General features: G+C 42.1%; 1 protein-coding gene across 1 annotated transcript in view; it reads right to left on the reverse strand.

Annotated features, from left to right (window-relative positions):
- Nucleotides 1-7,407: 7,407 nt before the first annotated feature.
- Nucleotides 7,408-15,698, reverse strand: part of LOC121286021 (coiled-coil domain-containing protein 63-like) — a 43,260-nt gene continuing 34,969 nt past the window's right edge. The window contains exons 8-9 of the mRNA XM_041203042.1: nt 8,678-8,870; nt 7,408-7,652 (exon numbers count right to left, since the gene is read on the reverse strand). Of these exons, the coding sequence (XP_041058976.1) occupies nt 7,408-7,652; nt 8,678-8,870 (438 nt within the window). The remainder of the gene's footprint in view (nt 7,653-8,677; nt 8,871-15,698) is intronic.

The following is a 15,698-nucleotide window of genomic DNA, read 5'->3' on the forward strand; positions in this document are numbered from 1 at the left end:
AAGGTGGTCTAAGGGTATGGGAAAAGTTTGGAGGGTGCGGGGTGTTAGAAGTTCTGGCCAGGATTTTCTTTTAAGTCTTGGAATATTTGGAGTGAAGTTTCAGGTTAATAATGTCACCTCTCATGGAAAAAGATCTGGAAGGACATATTGGAAAGTTAGTATGTTACATAGAAAAGTCTTGAGATATAACACAAAGGCTTGACTGAGTAATAATGGAAAACACTTGTATAAATGACTAATTTAGTTTAATTAGCTTGGAAAAGGTTTATTTTGCTTCACATTTTGTTAATTGATTTTCTGACAGGATCAGACATGATATTCCTGCTGAATTTTCTGGGAGGATTTTGTGCATTCTATGCCACTGCTACTTATTTTGTCCCTTCCAATTCACTCAAAACCAGTTCACGCAATTGAAAATAATTCAAGGGAAACAGAAGTTCAGCATCTGTGGGTGGAAAGATGATGAACCAGATATTAGTACATGGTACGAAATCAGAATAAATGGAACATCTGAAACAGTTAACTAGCATTTAATTACCAGATTCGATTTCTGTCTCAACTTCAACCTCGTCATCTATTATTGGTGGCATGATTTTGATGGGTTTCATGAACCTGATCAGCTCTGTACCAGCTGTCAGGATATTCATTGGTAGAATACTTATTGCGCTACTTGCAGGACTGACCAGTGGAGTTTCCTTTTGCAATTCTGCTATTTGGAGCATCAGCATGTGTTTCTGCAACAGGTCAATTGATTTTCTTTCTATTATGCCTGTAAAATAACAAACGTGAGATTTCAAGAGATAATCAGCATTACAGCATCAATTTATAAAATGAGCCTGTACATTGAATTTATTGAGATTATTTTATAGATGTGATATATGTGGAACCTGAAGCTGGAATGATTCCACTTTACTCCATGGAAACACTCCAGAATTGACAATTCAGTAGTAAAATACTGCAGATGCTGGAAATCTGAAATAAAAATGGAAAATGGTGGAAATACTCAGCAGATCAGGTAGACTCTGTGGAGGGAAACAGAGTTAACATTTCAGGTTGATGACCACCCGAAATTGAACCCTGTTTCTCGCCACAGATGATATGCTGCCTGACCTGCTAATTATTCCCACCATTGTCCATTTTTACTGAAAAAATGTTGTATTGTTGAAGGTGCTGACCAGCTGCTACCCCCGAACCCCTCCATTTACCTCACCCAACAAGCCAAACCAGGTGCTTCCTCTAGCCCTGAACCTTTATCTTTTTTTTGTTTCTCTCCTATCCCCATTCCATCTCACCTTGTCCATGGGAGTGACCTCCTGCCCCTTTGACTAAACTGCTGACCACCCAGTTTCTTTTCCTAGCCCAGTGCTAGTGAACATCATAAATGATTTCCTCCTCACATACAGTTCCCCTCCATTTCAAAAATGCTGTCATCACCACCTGCTCAAAAATATCCTGCTGTTCTTGCAAATTTTAAACTCCCTTTCCTTATCAAAGGTCTTGAATGTGTTATTGTTTATCAAATTATTTTTCCTACAACTCCCTGTTTAAATTTTTCCAACCAATTTCTGACCCTGTAACAACAATGAAAAGGCTCCACCACAGTGCTTGCCAAATATTTTCCAATGTGACCCCATATTAGCGCTTGAAAATTAGCAGGACCCCAGAGCCTATAAAAACAAAACAACCATAAAGCAGCATAGTAACATTCATTAAACAATTATTTGTGTATTATAGATCAACATATAATAATACATCATACAAATATGAAAACCTGTGTTTTTAAAGTCATTTTGTAAATTTGTTATTATTTTATGTGCTTGTATAGGTTTCAGCCAAGCTTTCTATATTCCCTGGTGTCAGATGACTCAGTAAAGCCTCTCTTGTCTCACACCGATACACAAATCTTTAGTCAGTCCCTCTTTCCCACCACACACACCCCTCTTCCCAACCCTTTTCTCTGACACACATAGCCTATTCCCAAACCTCCACCCACACACACACACACACACACACACACACACACATTCACACACACCAGCCCCTTTCCCCTTCCCCACTTTTGGTCCGGTTGTTAGCACCTACAAAATGAAGTCGCTATCCTGGGGTAAGGATCCTGTATAACAGGCAGGCAGGAGCAGAAACACAGCAAAGTCTGAAGCTGCCACTCACCTTCCCACAGTTCTGCCACATGACCTCCCAGTTTTTCCTGCACTAAGTCACTAAGTCCTGCACTTGTTGGCTTCTAATTATGCCAAATTGGCACACAAACACCCTGGACTCACTCAAACTCGCTCCTAAAAGTTGTTTCTGATAGCCAAGAGCACTTTGAGCTCAGCACCTGCCTTGTGCTCTTTGGTGGAATTGATCCAGTGGGTTCAGGGCTGTCCCACCAGGCTGGGCAGTCTCCTCTCTGCAGTCACCATTGTTATCTTAGAGAGGGGCAGCTCATGACTCCAAATGTGACCTCTGCAACACCATTGGGGTCATGACCCACAGTTTGAGAATCACTGCTTTACAGAACATCATGAATGACATCCTGTCCATCATGATTCTCAGCCTCTCCCACTATCTTTGTGCGACCTGACTGCTGTCTGACTATTTTCTCCAATTAAACACTGGAATGACCAAAGCCATCCTCTTCAGCCTTACCACAAACTCTGTATCCTCTGCACTGATTCCATCTCTCTCATTGGCCACTATCTCAGGTTGAACCAGACTATTCACAACCTTATTGTTCTGTTTAACCCTGCAATAACCTTCCATTCCCATGTCCCCTCCATCACAAAACTTCTTACTTCTATTTCCATAACATCACCCACCTCTGCTTATCTGTTGATGAAACCCTCATGTCCTTTTGTCACCTCTGAATTCAACATTTCCAGTGCTCGCTTGCCTGGCCAACTCATCCACACTGTGTAAGCTTCAGTACATCCAAAGTCAGCAGCTCCTGTCTTACCCTGCACCAAATCCCCTTCATCCATCGGTCTTGCTCTTAATGATCTGTAATGACTTCCAGTCCCTTAAAACCTGCCAATTAAAATTCCCAAGTTCACATTTAAGTCCCTTGTCCTATCCGTGTAACCTCCTTGAGTCCTACAATATTCAACTCTTCTTTCACCCACCATTGATGGCTGTGCTCATAACCAACAAGGCCCCAGACTCTGGAATTATCTCTTTAAAGCTCTCAACTCCCTAACCTCTGTAAAACCCACATCTTTGACCAAACTTTTGGTCGCCCTCCCTAATATATCTTTCTTTGGCTCAGCATCCATTTTTTACATGATTGCACATTTGTGAAACAGCTTAGGATATTATGTTAAAGGTATTATGTCAACGTATTTTGCTGTTTTCATCTTTCTGCTGAAATGTGATAAAATTAGGCCCTGTCTGGTGTTCAGGTGAATGTAAAATGAAGACCAGGGAGTTCATCTGCTGTCATGGCCAATATTTATCCTTCAACCAACACCTCTAGAACAGAATAACTGGTCATTCATTTCATTGACCTTTAAGTCATCCTGCTGTGTGCAAAAATTGGCTGCTGTGTTTGACTAAAAAAACAGTGATTGCATTTCAAAAGTAATCCATTGGCTGGAGGCGCTTTAGGATATATTGAGAACATGGAAATTTCTATTTCAATACAGCTCTTCCAGTTTCTTTTCTGACAGATTATTTTGAATAGATTTAAGATGGTAATCAGAATTTCTAATTCAATTGCTAATTTTATGTCTTTATGTTTTCCAAAGTGAAAGAGAGTTTGTCTGCTTCTTAGCAACATCAATATTTATTTTTTTTAAATTGTAAAGCAGCAAGAGAAAGGCTATTATAGAGGAGAAAGACAAAACATCTTGACAGGAACAATGTAAAAAAGAAGTACATAGAAAAAAGTTGTCGATCCTGTAACAATTTTAAATGCTTAGGTTTTCACTACTTTGGCATTCACAGAGCTGTTGTCTAGATACTATGGGGCTAATTTTCCAACTTAGCACTCCCAGCAGGGTAGAAAAATGTCAGGAGTACCAGTAATGACTTTCTTGTCATATGCTTCAATATCTGATGCATGCTCCTGGCGTGTGATGCTCCCTACTGGGAGGAAAAGAAGGTTTAAAAATTCTCTCTTCAGCATGGATAAAATCTGCTTATAGGCCTGCAGCGAAACCCAGCTTTTCCTGGCACAGCAGATAAGATTTCCAATAGCTAAGTAGCACCATCCCCAGGATTTTAATGGTATTGTAGCTCATTGATAAATGCTCATTTCTGGGGTCAATTCCCTGATTTTGTGCTCAGGGAATGACCCCTCACACCGGCAGGTGAGCAATGCAGAAATGGCTGAGAAACAGAGTAAGGCAACGCTGCATTACTGATTCCATGACAGAAAGTGCTCGACAATTTTTTTCAGGCTAAACTGCAAGGGTGTGCAAGACACATTGAAAATTATTTAAGTTAATGCTAATAAGTCCCATTACATATTCCCCATGGTTTCTCATTGGTCCAATCTTTGTGTCCTACACAGCTGCTTTGAAACATGTGCTTCTGGGGTTTCCCAGGATGGTTACGACAGCACATCCAGTATTAAAGTGGTGATTGTTTCATGTTTAAGACCATAGATTTTGCTTTAGCTCTTCTGCTTTTTGTCAACACAGGAGTCCTTTTGCACAGGTTTCCAGCATTACTGCTGTCAAATGCCAACCTCAGTTCCAACCATATGCTCAGCATAAGCATTTCTGTGCACCTACCAACAAGTGTATTGGACTTGAGAGGGGAAGAGCAGTTCAAGCATAGAGAAGAATGGCAAGTGTCTGGCACCCACACCACGTATGACACAAGAACTACATTCGCCAACCCAGACTGAATACCTAGCCTTTGCTCTATGCTTTCTGAGGACAGCTGTAACTATGTTATATCATTGTCTAAAGACTGACCTGGAAACAAGATCTCGCTCAGTGATAGATCTGCTCTTATGATGCTAGTTACAACAAAATTTATATAATTGACCTTTTTTAAGCTGCCACTAGTGACATTCGCCAAATTGGTTGGACTTCAGCTCACCAATGCCTTGTTTGTCGGAGGAATGCTTTTGACACAAGAGAGAAAGGCATTTTTACCAGGTAGCAGGCTTCCCAAAGTGTAGGGCCTCGCTGATGGCAGATGTTTACCCATCGAGGTCTCAAAGAATAACCTCCCGTTTATGTCTCTCTCTGTCCAGTTTCTTTGGAGCGGATGTTTCTATGATGGTGCTTGCATGATGGGTGCTCATATGAGGGGCCAGCTTCCTGTTAATTTTTGGTGCCAGCTCAAGCATTTTGGAAGTACCCTACATGGAGAGAAAGAAAATATGTATTAGCAATGGGGGTAGGTGGCAACTGGCTGTGCACACAGTAACAAGGCCAATACAGTGCCATGCTGCTGATGGGCAGATGCGCCTGCATAAAATTCACTGAGTGAATGTGGAGGATTAGCAAGAAGAAAGTGAAAAAATACACTTAACTTTTTGGGCTGCCACAAAGCCACCAAGTTCTCCCCTGTGCACTCTTTCTATGCCCTTCGCCCTAATCATTTGGAGGGCTTGTTCCTCACGGCCAGTCTGCCATCGGTGGCAATTCTCTTTCGATGGTTGTGGATAGCCTTCTCCTTTAAAAAACAAACTACGTAGGTGTTTTTAGCAATAACACGTGACATGAAGGACACCTCCATTACCAGACAAAATTCCATTGAGCAATCATGAGTACAGAGCATGCAAATAATTTGAGGAGCCATATGATTCAGTGAGGCAAAGACAGTCTTTCCATTCTGCAAACACCAGTTTGGAGTTTAAGCTCAATAGATATGAAGAGGCAGGGTGGCGGGGGGGTGGGGGGGGGCGGTGGTGGTGGTGTGTGGGTGTGTGTGTGTGTGTGTGTGTGTGTGTTTGTGGGGGTGGTGGGGTGGTGTGCTCAATTTAAATGCGAACGTCGGCAGGTTGGACCTGGCTTCCCAACGAGCTCTCAATTTCCCCAGTTTTTACTCCTTGCCTGCACCCTATACACACTGAAATATTATGGTCACCGATTTACTTTAAAGTATACCATTGGCTTACTTTCAAAAATAGCTTGCCCATTGTATCAGAACATTAATTAAGAAAGAAAAATCTGATTGTGTTTAAATTGTGAATGGTTTAGCAAGGGTCACTTTGCATCTATAAACTTATTTCTATATTAAAAAATAATCAAATATAAAGATGCAATAAATTTACTAAGTTCATTAATTGATTGAAAAGCCTTTTTTATCTTGTTCCGTGGAATGCTTGGAGTGGCACTCACCATATCTCATTATGTGCTGACTTGTAGGAATTTCCAGGATCAGTCTGATTATATTAACAGTGGTAAACATCCAGTGTGTATTGGATCTGGCATTGGGAACTTGCTTTAGGGATTGAGAAGGGAGAATTCAGCATTAAGGTTCACAGGGCTTGATGGATCTCAAGGGTGCCTGGGATTTTAGGAAATCCTGTTAATTGAAAAAAGTTTTTTTTACTTGTTCATGGGATGTGAGCGTCGTAATTGCACTTGTTTGGAGGGAATTTAAGAGTCAACCACATTGCTGTGGGTCTGGAGTCACATGTAGGACAGACCAGGTAAGGATGGCAGATTAAAAACAAAAAAACTGCGGATGCTGGAAAACCAAAACAAAAACAAATTTCCTTCCCTAAGGGACATTAGTGAATCAGATAAGTTTTTACAACAATCGACAATGGTTTCATGGTCATCATCAGAACTTTCAATTCCAGACTTTTATTGAATTCAAATTTCACCATCTGCCATGGTGGGATTCAAACCCAGGTCCCTGGAGCTTTACCCTGGGTCTCTGGAATACTAGTCCAGTGACAATACCACTATGCCACCGCCTCCCCTTGGGAAAAGTACTGCAGTCACTTGGTCTGGAAAACAATGCTGCAACCAACTCATTTGATACATCTGTGTACCGTAGATTGACTGATGTTACTGGTGTCCCTTGTGCCAGCCTCAGGCAGATGAGTTTACAGTTGCAGTGACATTACAAGCCTGTAGGGGGAAGTTTGGCTGCAGTCAGATTATAGTCACCTGTCACAGCCTCCATTATGGATCTAAACTTGTGCTGATAGTGGGGTGAAGTTAGTGTTGTGCATTGGCACAAAATGGGTGAAGATCAATTTCACCCTCCATCCCCTCTGAATTTTCCACAGGGCAAGAAGATTTTATTTTCTTGACTACAATGGCACATTGTTTCAGACAGAGAGCAACAAAAATAGCACAACAGTATTATACTACTGAATAAACTTGAACATAATAAAATACCTGATGAGCCACCCCCCAGCTCTGTGTGTAGGGTGATCCAACTTGCCAGCACACAGTGTGAAATTTTGGTTTGAATTTGGAAAGTTTCAATTGTTAATCAATCTCTGTAGTCAAGCAGCTTCAATAACTGGTTTTTGATGTAAATGAGTGAAGACATTGAGGCAAAATGGATAAGTATTTTAACAACTCTTTGGGACAACCCTGTGAATCCCTTACAAGGTGACAGCCAGAACTGATTAAGAGGCATATCTTTAAAAGTGTCTCTCAAAACAGAGTCACCAACACCGTTGATAAGATTCTCCTTCAGATTTAAAGCAATCTTGGCCTTTTCTACAAAGTCCTCTGAAATCAAATTACAAACCTGGGTGAAATCCTACAATTAATCTGCACACTTTCCAGGAAAATATCTCCTGAATGTGCAAAGCTGAGGGGAATGTTCCTGAATTACATCGTTAACTTTTAGGACTGACATTTCACAGTCCATGTTAATAACAGAAAACAATGTCAGAAATGTAATTACATTGCCCTGTAGAACATAGCAACTCCGTAGCAAGAGGTTTTTTTTGAAAAGCTTTACTTTTGCATAGATGATGAAAATGTTATAGCTCTTACCTTGCAGAGAAAGGTTATGAGAAAAGGTTGAGCTTGTCAAATACGTCAGCCAAGTAGCCCAATAAAACCTGGAGGAAAGTGGAGATTTGTATTCTACCAAAAATGTGCAGCACTCCTCCCTGAATTAGCAGATTCTTGCCAAAATTTCACCACAAGATGGCCATTGACCTTCTTTGATTAACAATCATCTACCCTTTCGGTTGAAAGAAATTCCGTTTGAAAATTATCTTGTGGTTTAACTTCGAAGGCAGGATATTTGATTTCTAGAATTGAACCCTGGACCAATCAGAATTGTCCAAGGACATGCGAACGGATTACTATGCACCAGAGAGATCTCTGGTCCATCTTCAAATTTTAGAAATTAGCGACAATTCAGACATTGTACTGGGATCACTAAATGTCAGGGTGTATTGGTGTATACATTCAAACAATTAAACTTAAATTTTCCCAATTTCTTGAAAAATTTAAAGAAATTCAGAGTGGAATTTTATACCGACAGGATTTTATGGCGAAGTCAATACATTTTTTAAATGCTCGCTGCAATTCTGCCCTCAGACTTCGGGTGCATTTCCTATGGCAATGTGAGGTTGACTCACTGACAGTCCTCCTTGGCCAGTCTAACCTCCTTGCACCCTCCTCCAGCCCATCCCAATCTGTGCCACAACCCCCAGTTTGGGAACCATTGTTCTTGATCTACCAATCAGGTCTTTGTTTCCCATTTCTGTTTAATAGTAGTGAAATTGTATTGCACTCACCCAAGTAATTTAGTGCATTGTAATTCAGGATGCCTTCGTTACCACACAACTTCTGCTGGATTGGTGTTAGGTCGCAAGATATTTTCTTGGAGAGGGACTCTATGCTGGATTTCAGTTCATCCAATGTTTTGTTAACTTGTGTTTGCATAATTTCGTATTTATTAATCTGTTGGGTTGTATTTTCCAAAGCATCCTACAGAACAACAGACAACTCATATTTCTATTTTACAACATGACGTTAGTCAATAATAAAGAAAGTCAACTATTTTGTTATCTTGCTAATAAGTAAAAGTGATTTTAGAAAATGACATATCAAATATGCTTTTGGTTATCAGCAACCAAATTCAAACGTGGTTTTAGATATCTGAGTTTAAACAGTTCAGAAAAAAATGGGATTCAAAGAACACTTCTTAAATAACCTAAATTTTTAAATAGATTTATTTCCAAAGTCCATAATATCTTCTTTAGTGAAGAGAATGTGAGAAATTGTGGTGGTCATAGCAAACAGGGACACCCTTTCTAAACATTTTCTCCTCTCTCATCCTCAAGAGTGTCTTGACTAAAACTGATAAAGCATTCCCACCGGGAGAAGCCACAAGCAATCAAATCAAATGTAACATTTAACATTTTTATCCTTTTAACATAAGCACTGTGTGCCTTAAAGTTATAGTAACCAAGATGAGACTAGTTCAATTTTGGGGCTATAGCCAATGAAGTAATTACACATACTGGGCAGAATATTTCCCTCGTTGGGCGGGCACGCATCCGAGCTGACGTCAGGCAAGCGCCCTGACATCATCGCGTACTTGCGCGATATTTCAGTTGGCAGGCATGCGCGAGAGACAGCAGCATGCCCACCAACAATTAAAACGCCTATTAAGGCCCTTAATCAATCAATTGAATTGAATTTTTGCTGCCTGTCCAACTTTATGGTTGGTGGGCTGGTGAATAGGCCAAGTGACCTTTGCATTTTTTGCAAAACCTCATCCATGAGCGGGATGAGGTTTCGACCATTGATTAGTGAAAAATAAAAACTTTTAAAACTCATTTTTAACATGTCCCTGCTCATGTGACAGAGTCAAATGATGGGACATCTTTTCCTTAATTTTACCATCTTTATTTGTAAAGTTAAAAATCATCAGCTCCCTGAGGCAGCTCTGTGCCTTCAGGGAGCTTTCAGTGAGTGCACCCTTGCGCACGCGCTGGCTTTCACGCTTGCCCTTCTCCCACCCCTCCACCATCCCCAACCCAGGCAGCGCTGAGCGCTTCAGCACGGAATTCACGCTGGCTGCCCTTTAATTGGCCAGCCAGCGTGAAACATAGAAACTAAGAGCATGAGTAGGTCATTCGGTCCTTCGAGCCTACTCCGCCATTCAATATGATCATGGCTGATCCTCTATCTCAACGCCACATTCTCATTTTCTCTCCATATCCCTTGATGCCCCTAATATCCAAAATGTATCAATTTCTTTGTGGAATATATTCAGTGACCCCGCCTCCACAGCTTTCTGTGGGAGAGGAGATTGACCACCCTCTGAGTGAAGACATTTTTCCTCATCTTAGCCCTAAATGGCCTGCCCTGTATCCTGAGACTGTGGCCCCTAGTTCCCCAACCAGGGGAAACATCCTTCCTACATCCAGTCTGTCTAGCCCTGTTAGAGTTTTAAACATTTCAATCAGATCCCCTCTCATTCTTCTAAATTCTAGTGAATACAGGCCCAGTTGAACCAATCTCTCCTCATACGACAGTCCTGCCATCTCCGGTATCAGGCCTATTGAACCTTCGCTGCACTCCCTCTATGGCAAGTATATCCTTTCTTAGGTAGGGAGACCAAAATTGCACGCAATACTCCAGGTGTGGTCTCACCAAGGCCCTGTATAACTGCAGTAAGATATCCCTACTTCTGAACTCAAATCCTCTTGCAATGAAAGCCAACACACCATTTGCCTTCCTAATTGCTTGCTGCACTTATCTATTCACTTTTAATTGACTAGTGTACAAGGACACCTAGATTCCACATTTCCTAATATATCACCATTTAAATAATACTCTGCCTTTCTGTTTTTCACACCAAAGCATATAACTTCACATTCATCCACATTATACTGCATCTGCCATGTGTTTGCCAATGCACACAACTTGTCTAAATTGCCCTGAAGCTTCCATGCATCCTCCTCACAACCCCGCCCAGTTTTGTGTCATCAGCAAACTTGGGAATATTGCATTTGGTTCCCTCATCCTGGGGCCCAAGCATCGATCCCCGCCTGCCACCCGGAAAAAGACCCATTTATTCTCACTCTCTGTTTCCGGTCTGTCAACCCATTCTCAGTCCATGTTAAGTATATTAACCCCAATCCCATGTGCTTTAATTTTGCCCACTAGCCTCTCATGTGGGACCTTATCAAAAGCCTTCTTGAAATCCAAATACATCACATCCATTGGTTCTCCTTTATTTATTCTACTAGTTACATCCTCAAAAAACTCCAGTAGATTAGTTAAGCATGATTTCTCTTTCATAAACACATGCTGACTTTGTCTAATCCAGTTAATGCTTTCCAAGTGTTCTGTTCCCTACTAATTATGTTAAGCTAATAGGTCTATAATTCTCTGTTTTTTCTCTCCCTCCTTTTTTAAATAGTAAAGTTACATTTGCCACCCTCCAATCTGTAGGAACTGCTCCAGAGTCAATAGAATTTTGGAAAATGACCACCAATGCATCCAATATTTCCAGGGCCACTTCCTTTAGTACTCTGGGTTATAGATTATTAGGCCCTGGGGATTTTTCAGCCTTTAACCCCATTAATTTCTCTAGCACCATTTTTTTTTACTAATATTGATTTTCTTCAATTCCTCCCTCTCACTAGACCCTTGATTCCCTTTAATTTTTGGGAAATTATTTGTGTCCTTTTTTGTGAAGACAGAACCAAAATATGTGTTCAATTCTTCTCTTATTTCTTTGTCCCCCATTATAATTTCCCCTATTTCTGACTGTCAGGGACCTACATTTGTCTTTGCTAATCTTTTTCTCTTCATGTATTTATAAGTTTTTAGTCAGTTTTTATGTTCCTTGCAAATTTACTCTCATACTCCATTTTCCCCTTCTTGACCATCTTTTTGTCCACTTTTGCTGAATTCTAAACTGCTCCCAGTCCTCAGGTTTGCTGCTTTTTCTGGCAATTTTATATGTCTCCTTTTTGGATCTAAGACTACCCCTAATTTCTTTTGTAAGCCATGGTTGAACCACCATTCCTGTTTTATTTTTGACCCAGACAGGAATAAATAATTGTTGTAATTCATGTATATTTTTCTTAAATATTAGCCATTGCCTACCATTGTCAACCCTTTTAGTAAGGTTCCCCAATCCATCATTGCCTCGTAGTTCCCTTTATTTAGATTCAGGACTCTAGCTTCGGGTTCAACTTCTTCAATCTGCATCCTAATGAACAATTCTATCATTTTATGGTCACTCTTCCCCAAGGGACCCCTCACAACAAGACTGTTAATTAATCATTTCTCATTACACAATACTCAGTCTAGGATAGCCTGCTCACTAGTTGGTTCCTCAACATATTGGTCTAAAAACCTTCACGTACACACTCCAGGAAATCCTCCTCCACAGTATTACTGCTAGTTTGGTTTGTCCAATCTATATGCAGATTAAAGTCACCCATGATTACAGTTGTCTCCCCGGAACTCTTGCTCTGTCCTCGCGCTGCTTTCAACTCTGAGTCCAGATCCTACTCTTTTTAAATCTCTGTTCTGATTTTCAGCTCCTACTCTTTTTAAATCTCCACTCTCTTAGCTCCCATGCTTTTTAAATCTCTGCTCCGGCTCTCAGCTCCTGGTCTTTTTAAATTTTCACTCTCTTAGCTCCTGCACTTTTTAAATCTCAGCTCCTGCTCCTTTTAAGTCTTATCAAGGCTGCCACTCCTCTTGCACTGCCTCCGGGTCCTGCTCTAGTGGATCATCAGCTGTTTTATCTGCTCCCTCCTCTCGCGCTGTTTTATCTGCTCCCTCCCCTCGCGCTGTTTTATCTGCTCCCCCCTCTCGCGCTGTTTTATCTGCTCCGTCCTCTCGCGCTGTTTTATCTGCTCCCTCCTCTCGCGCTGTTTTATCTGCTCCCTCCTCTCACACTGTTTTATCTGCTCCCTCCTCTCGCGCTGTTTTATCTGCTCCCTCCTCTGGCGCTGTTTTATCTGCTCCCTCCTCTCGCGCTGTTTTATCTGCTCCCTCCTCTCGCGCTGTTTTATCTGCTCCGCCGCTCTCATGCTGTTTTGTGAAATCATGGTTGGGGCCCAAACGTGGGCAGCGGTCAGTTTTGTAGTCGTGCCCACTCGATGAGGTAAAAATCCTGCCCACAGTCTCCATTATAGCAGCCATGTATATATAACGTGATCACTATATTTCAGTAACCAACAAAAATGTTCCTTCTTGTAGTTACACTCTGACCTGCAGCTTTATTTGAAGTTCAGTCATTTTACAAACTGCAACCCTGCTAAACTGCATCTAGGAAGGCTTAGAAGTTCTTAAAAACACAAAAGGCAATTGAACATTAATGCGGTGCTATTTACTCCTTTACTTAGGACGGGCAGCTAAAACTGGATGATGCACAAGATTTGCCGTAGGACCGGGAAAGGTAAAAGTCTACTCCAGTGAGGAGGAAATGCAGACATGGGTCAGTTTACCACCACCCTCTCCCCTAATATTGAGAACAAACAGATTTGAGAAAGAAACAGCAGCTAAGTCCAACACTCTAAGTGAGGAGGGGGAGAAGTACAGTGTAACAAATTCCCTCACCCAGTTTGTTGACTTTCCCACAGTTTCCTTCTATTCCCCCCTCTCGTGCACATCTTTGTTTCTATGGCTATATCCCCTCCTCCTTCCTCTATCCACCTAGCCCATCCTCACCTTCCACTCTTTCTTGCCACCTCCCTCTCTTGGATGTTAAATAGAGTTTTTTGCCTGTTCAACTGAATGATAAAGATTCCCTGTCACTTTTCATTTTTTTATTTTTCACAGGATGTCAGCCTTGCTGGCTGGGCCAGCATTTTTATTGCCCAGCCCTAATTGTCCTTGAGAAGGTGGTGGTGAGATGCTTTCTTGAACTGCTGCAGTCCATGTCGTGCTAGGTGCTGTTAGGGAGGGAGTTCAGGATTTTGACCCAGTGACAGTGAAGGAATGGCGGTATATTTCCAAGTCAGGATGGAGTGTGGCTTGGAAGAGAACTTGTAGGTGGTGGTGCTCCCATGCATCTACGGCCCTTGAACTTCTAGGTGATAGAGGTTACGGGTTTGGAAGGTGCTGCCAAAGAAGCCTTGGTGAGTTGCTGCAATGCATCTTGTCGTTGGTACACACTGCTGCTACGGTACACATTGCATCGGTGGTGGAGGGAGAAGGTGGTGGTTGGGGTGCCAATCAAGCAGGCTGCTTTGTCCTAGATGGTGTCAAGCTTCTTGGGTGTTTTTGGAGCTGCACTCATCCAAGCAAGTGGTGAGTATTCCATCACACTCCTGGTGTGCCTTGTAGATAGTGGACAGGCTTTGGGGAGTCCGGAGGTGAATTACTCTCTGCAGAATTCCCAGCCTCAGGCCTGCTCTTGTAGCCACAGTATTTATATGGCTGGTCCAGTTCAGTTTCTGGTCAATGGTCACCCCGAAGATGTTCATATTGGGGGATTCAGTGATGATAATGCCATTGAATGGCAAGGGGAGATGGTTGGATTTTTTCTTATTGGAGATGATCATTGCCTGCCACTTGTGTGGTGCAAACGTTACTTGCCACTTATCAGCCCAAGTCTGAACATTGTCCAGGTCTTGCTGCACATGGGCATGGACTGCTTCCGTATTTGAGGAGTTGCAAATGGTGCTGAACATTGTGCAATCATCAGCAAACATCCCCATTTCTGACCTTATGATGGAGGGAAGCTCATTGATGAAGCAGCTGAAGATGGTTGGGCCTAAGACACTACCCTGAGGAACTCCTGCAGTGATGTTCTGGAACTGAGATGATTGACCTCCAACAACCACAACCATCTTCCTTTGTGCCAGGTATGTCTCCAACCAGTGGAGAGTTTTCCCCTGATTCCCATTGATTTCTGTTTTGTTAGGGCTCCTTGATGCTACACTCGGTCAAATGTAGCCTTGAGGACAAGGACACCTCACCTCTTGAGTTCAGCTCTTTTATCCATGCTTGGACTAAGGCTGTAAAGAGGTCAGCAGCTGAGTGGCCCTAAACAGGAGCCAAATTGAGTGTTGGTGAGCAGGTTATTGCTGAGTAAGTGCACTTGATAGCACTATTGGCGACTCCTTCCATCACTTTTCTGATGACCAAGAGTAGACTGATGGAACAGTAATTGGCCAGGTTAGATTTGTCCTGCTTTTTGTGAACAGGATATCCCTGGGCAGTTTTCCACATTGCTGGGTAGATGCCGGTGTTGTAGCTGTACTGGGACAGCTTGGCTAAGACCACAGTTAGTTCTGTAGCACAAGTCTTCAGTACTATTGCCTGATTGTTGTGAGGACCCAGAACTTTTGCAGAATCCAGTGCCTTCAGCCATTTCTTGGTACCAAGTGGAGCGAATCAAATTGGCTGAAGATTGGCATCTACAATGAGGGTACCTGAGGAGGCCAAAATGGATCATCCACTCAGCACTTCTGGCTGAAGATTGTTGCAAGTGCTTCAGCCTGGTCTTTTGCACTGATGTGCTGGACTCCCCCATTATTAAGGATGGGGATATTTGTGGAACCTCCTCCTCCAATTAATTATTTAACTGTCCACCACCATTCACGACTGGGTGTGGCAAAACTGCAGAGCTTAGACCTGATCTGTTGGTTGTGGAATTGCTTAGCTCTGTCTATTGCTTGTTCCTTATGCTGTTTGGCACACAACTAGTCTTCTGTTGTAGCTTTACCAGGGTGACTCCTCATTTTTAGGTGTTCCTGGCATGCCCTCCCACACTCTTCATTGAACCAGGGCTGATTCCCTGGCTTAGTGATAATGGTAGAATGGGAGATAAGCTGG

Source organism: Carcharodon carcharias, chromosome 13 (assembly GCF_017639515.1).
Source record: "Carcharodon carcharias isolate sCarCar2 chromosome 13, sCarCar2.pri, whole genome shotgun sequence".
In the NCBI taxonomy this organism is placed as follows: Eukaryota; Metazoa; Chordata; class Chondrichthyes; order Lamniformes; family Lamnidae; genus Carcharodon; species Carcharodon carcharias.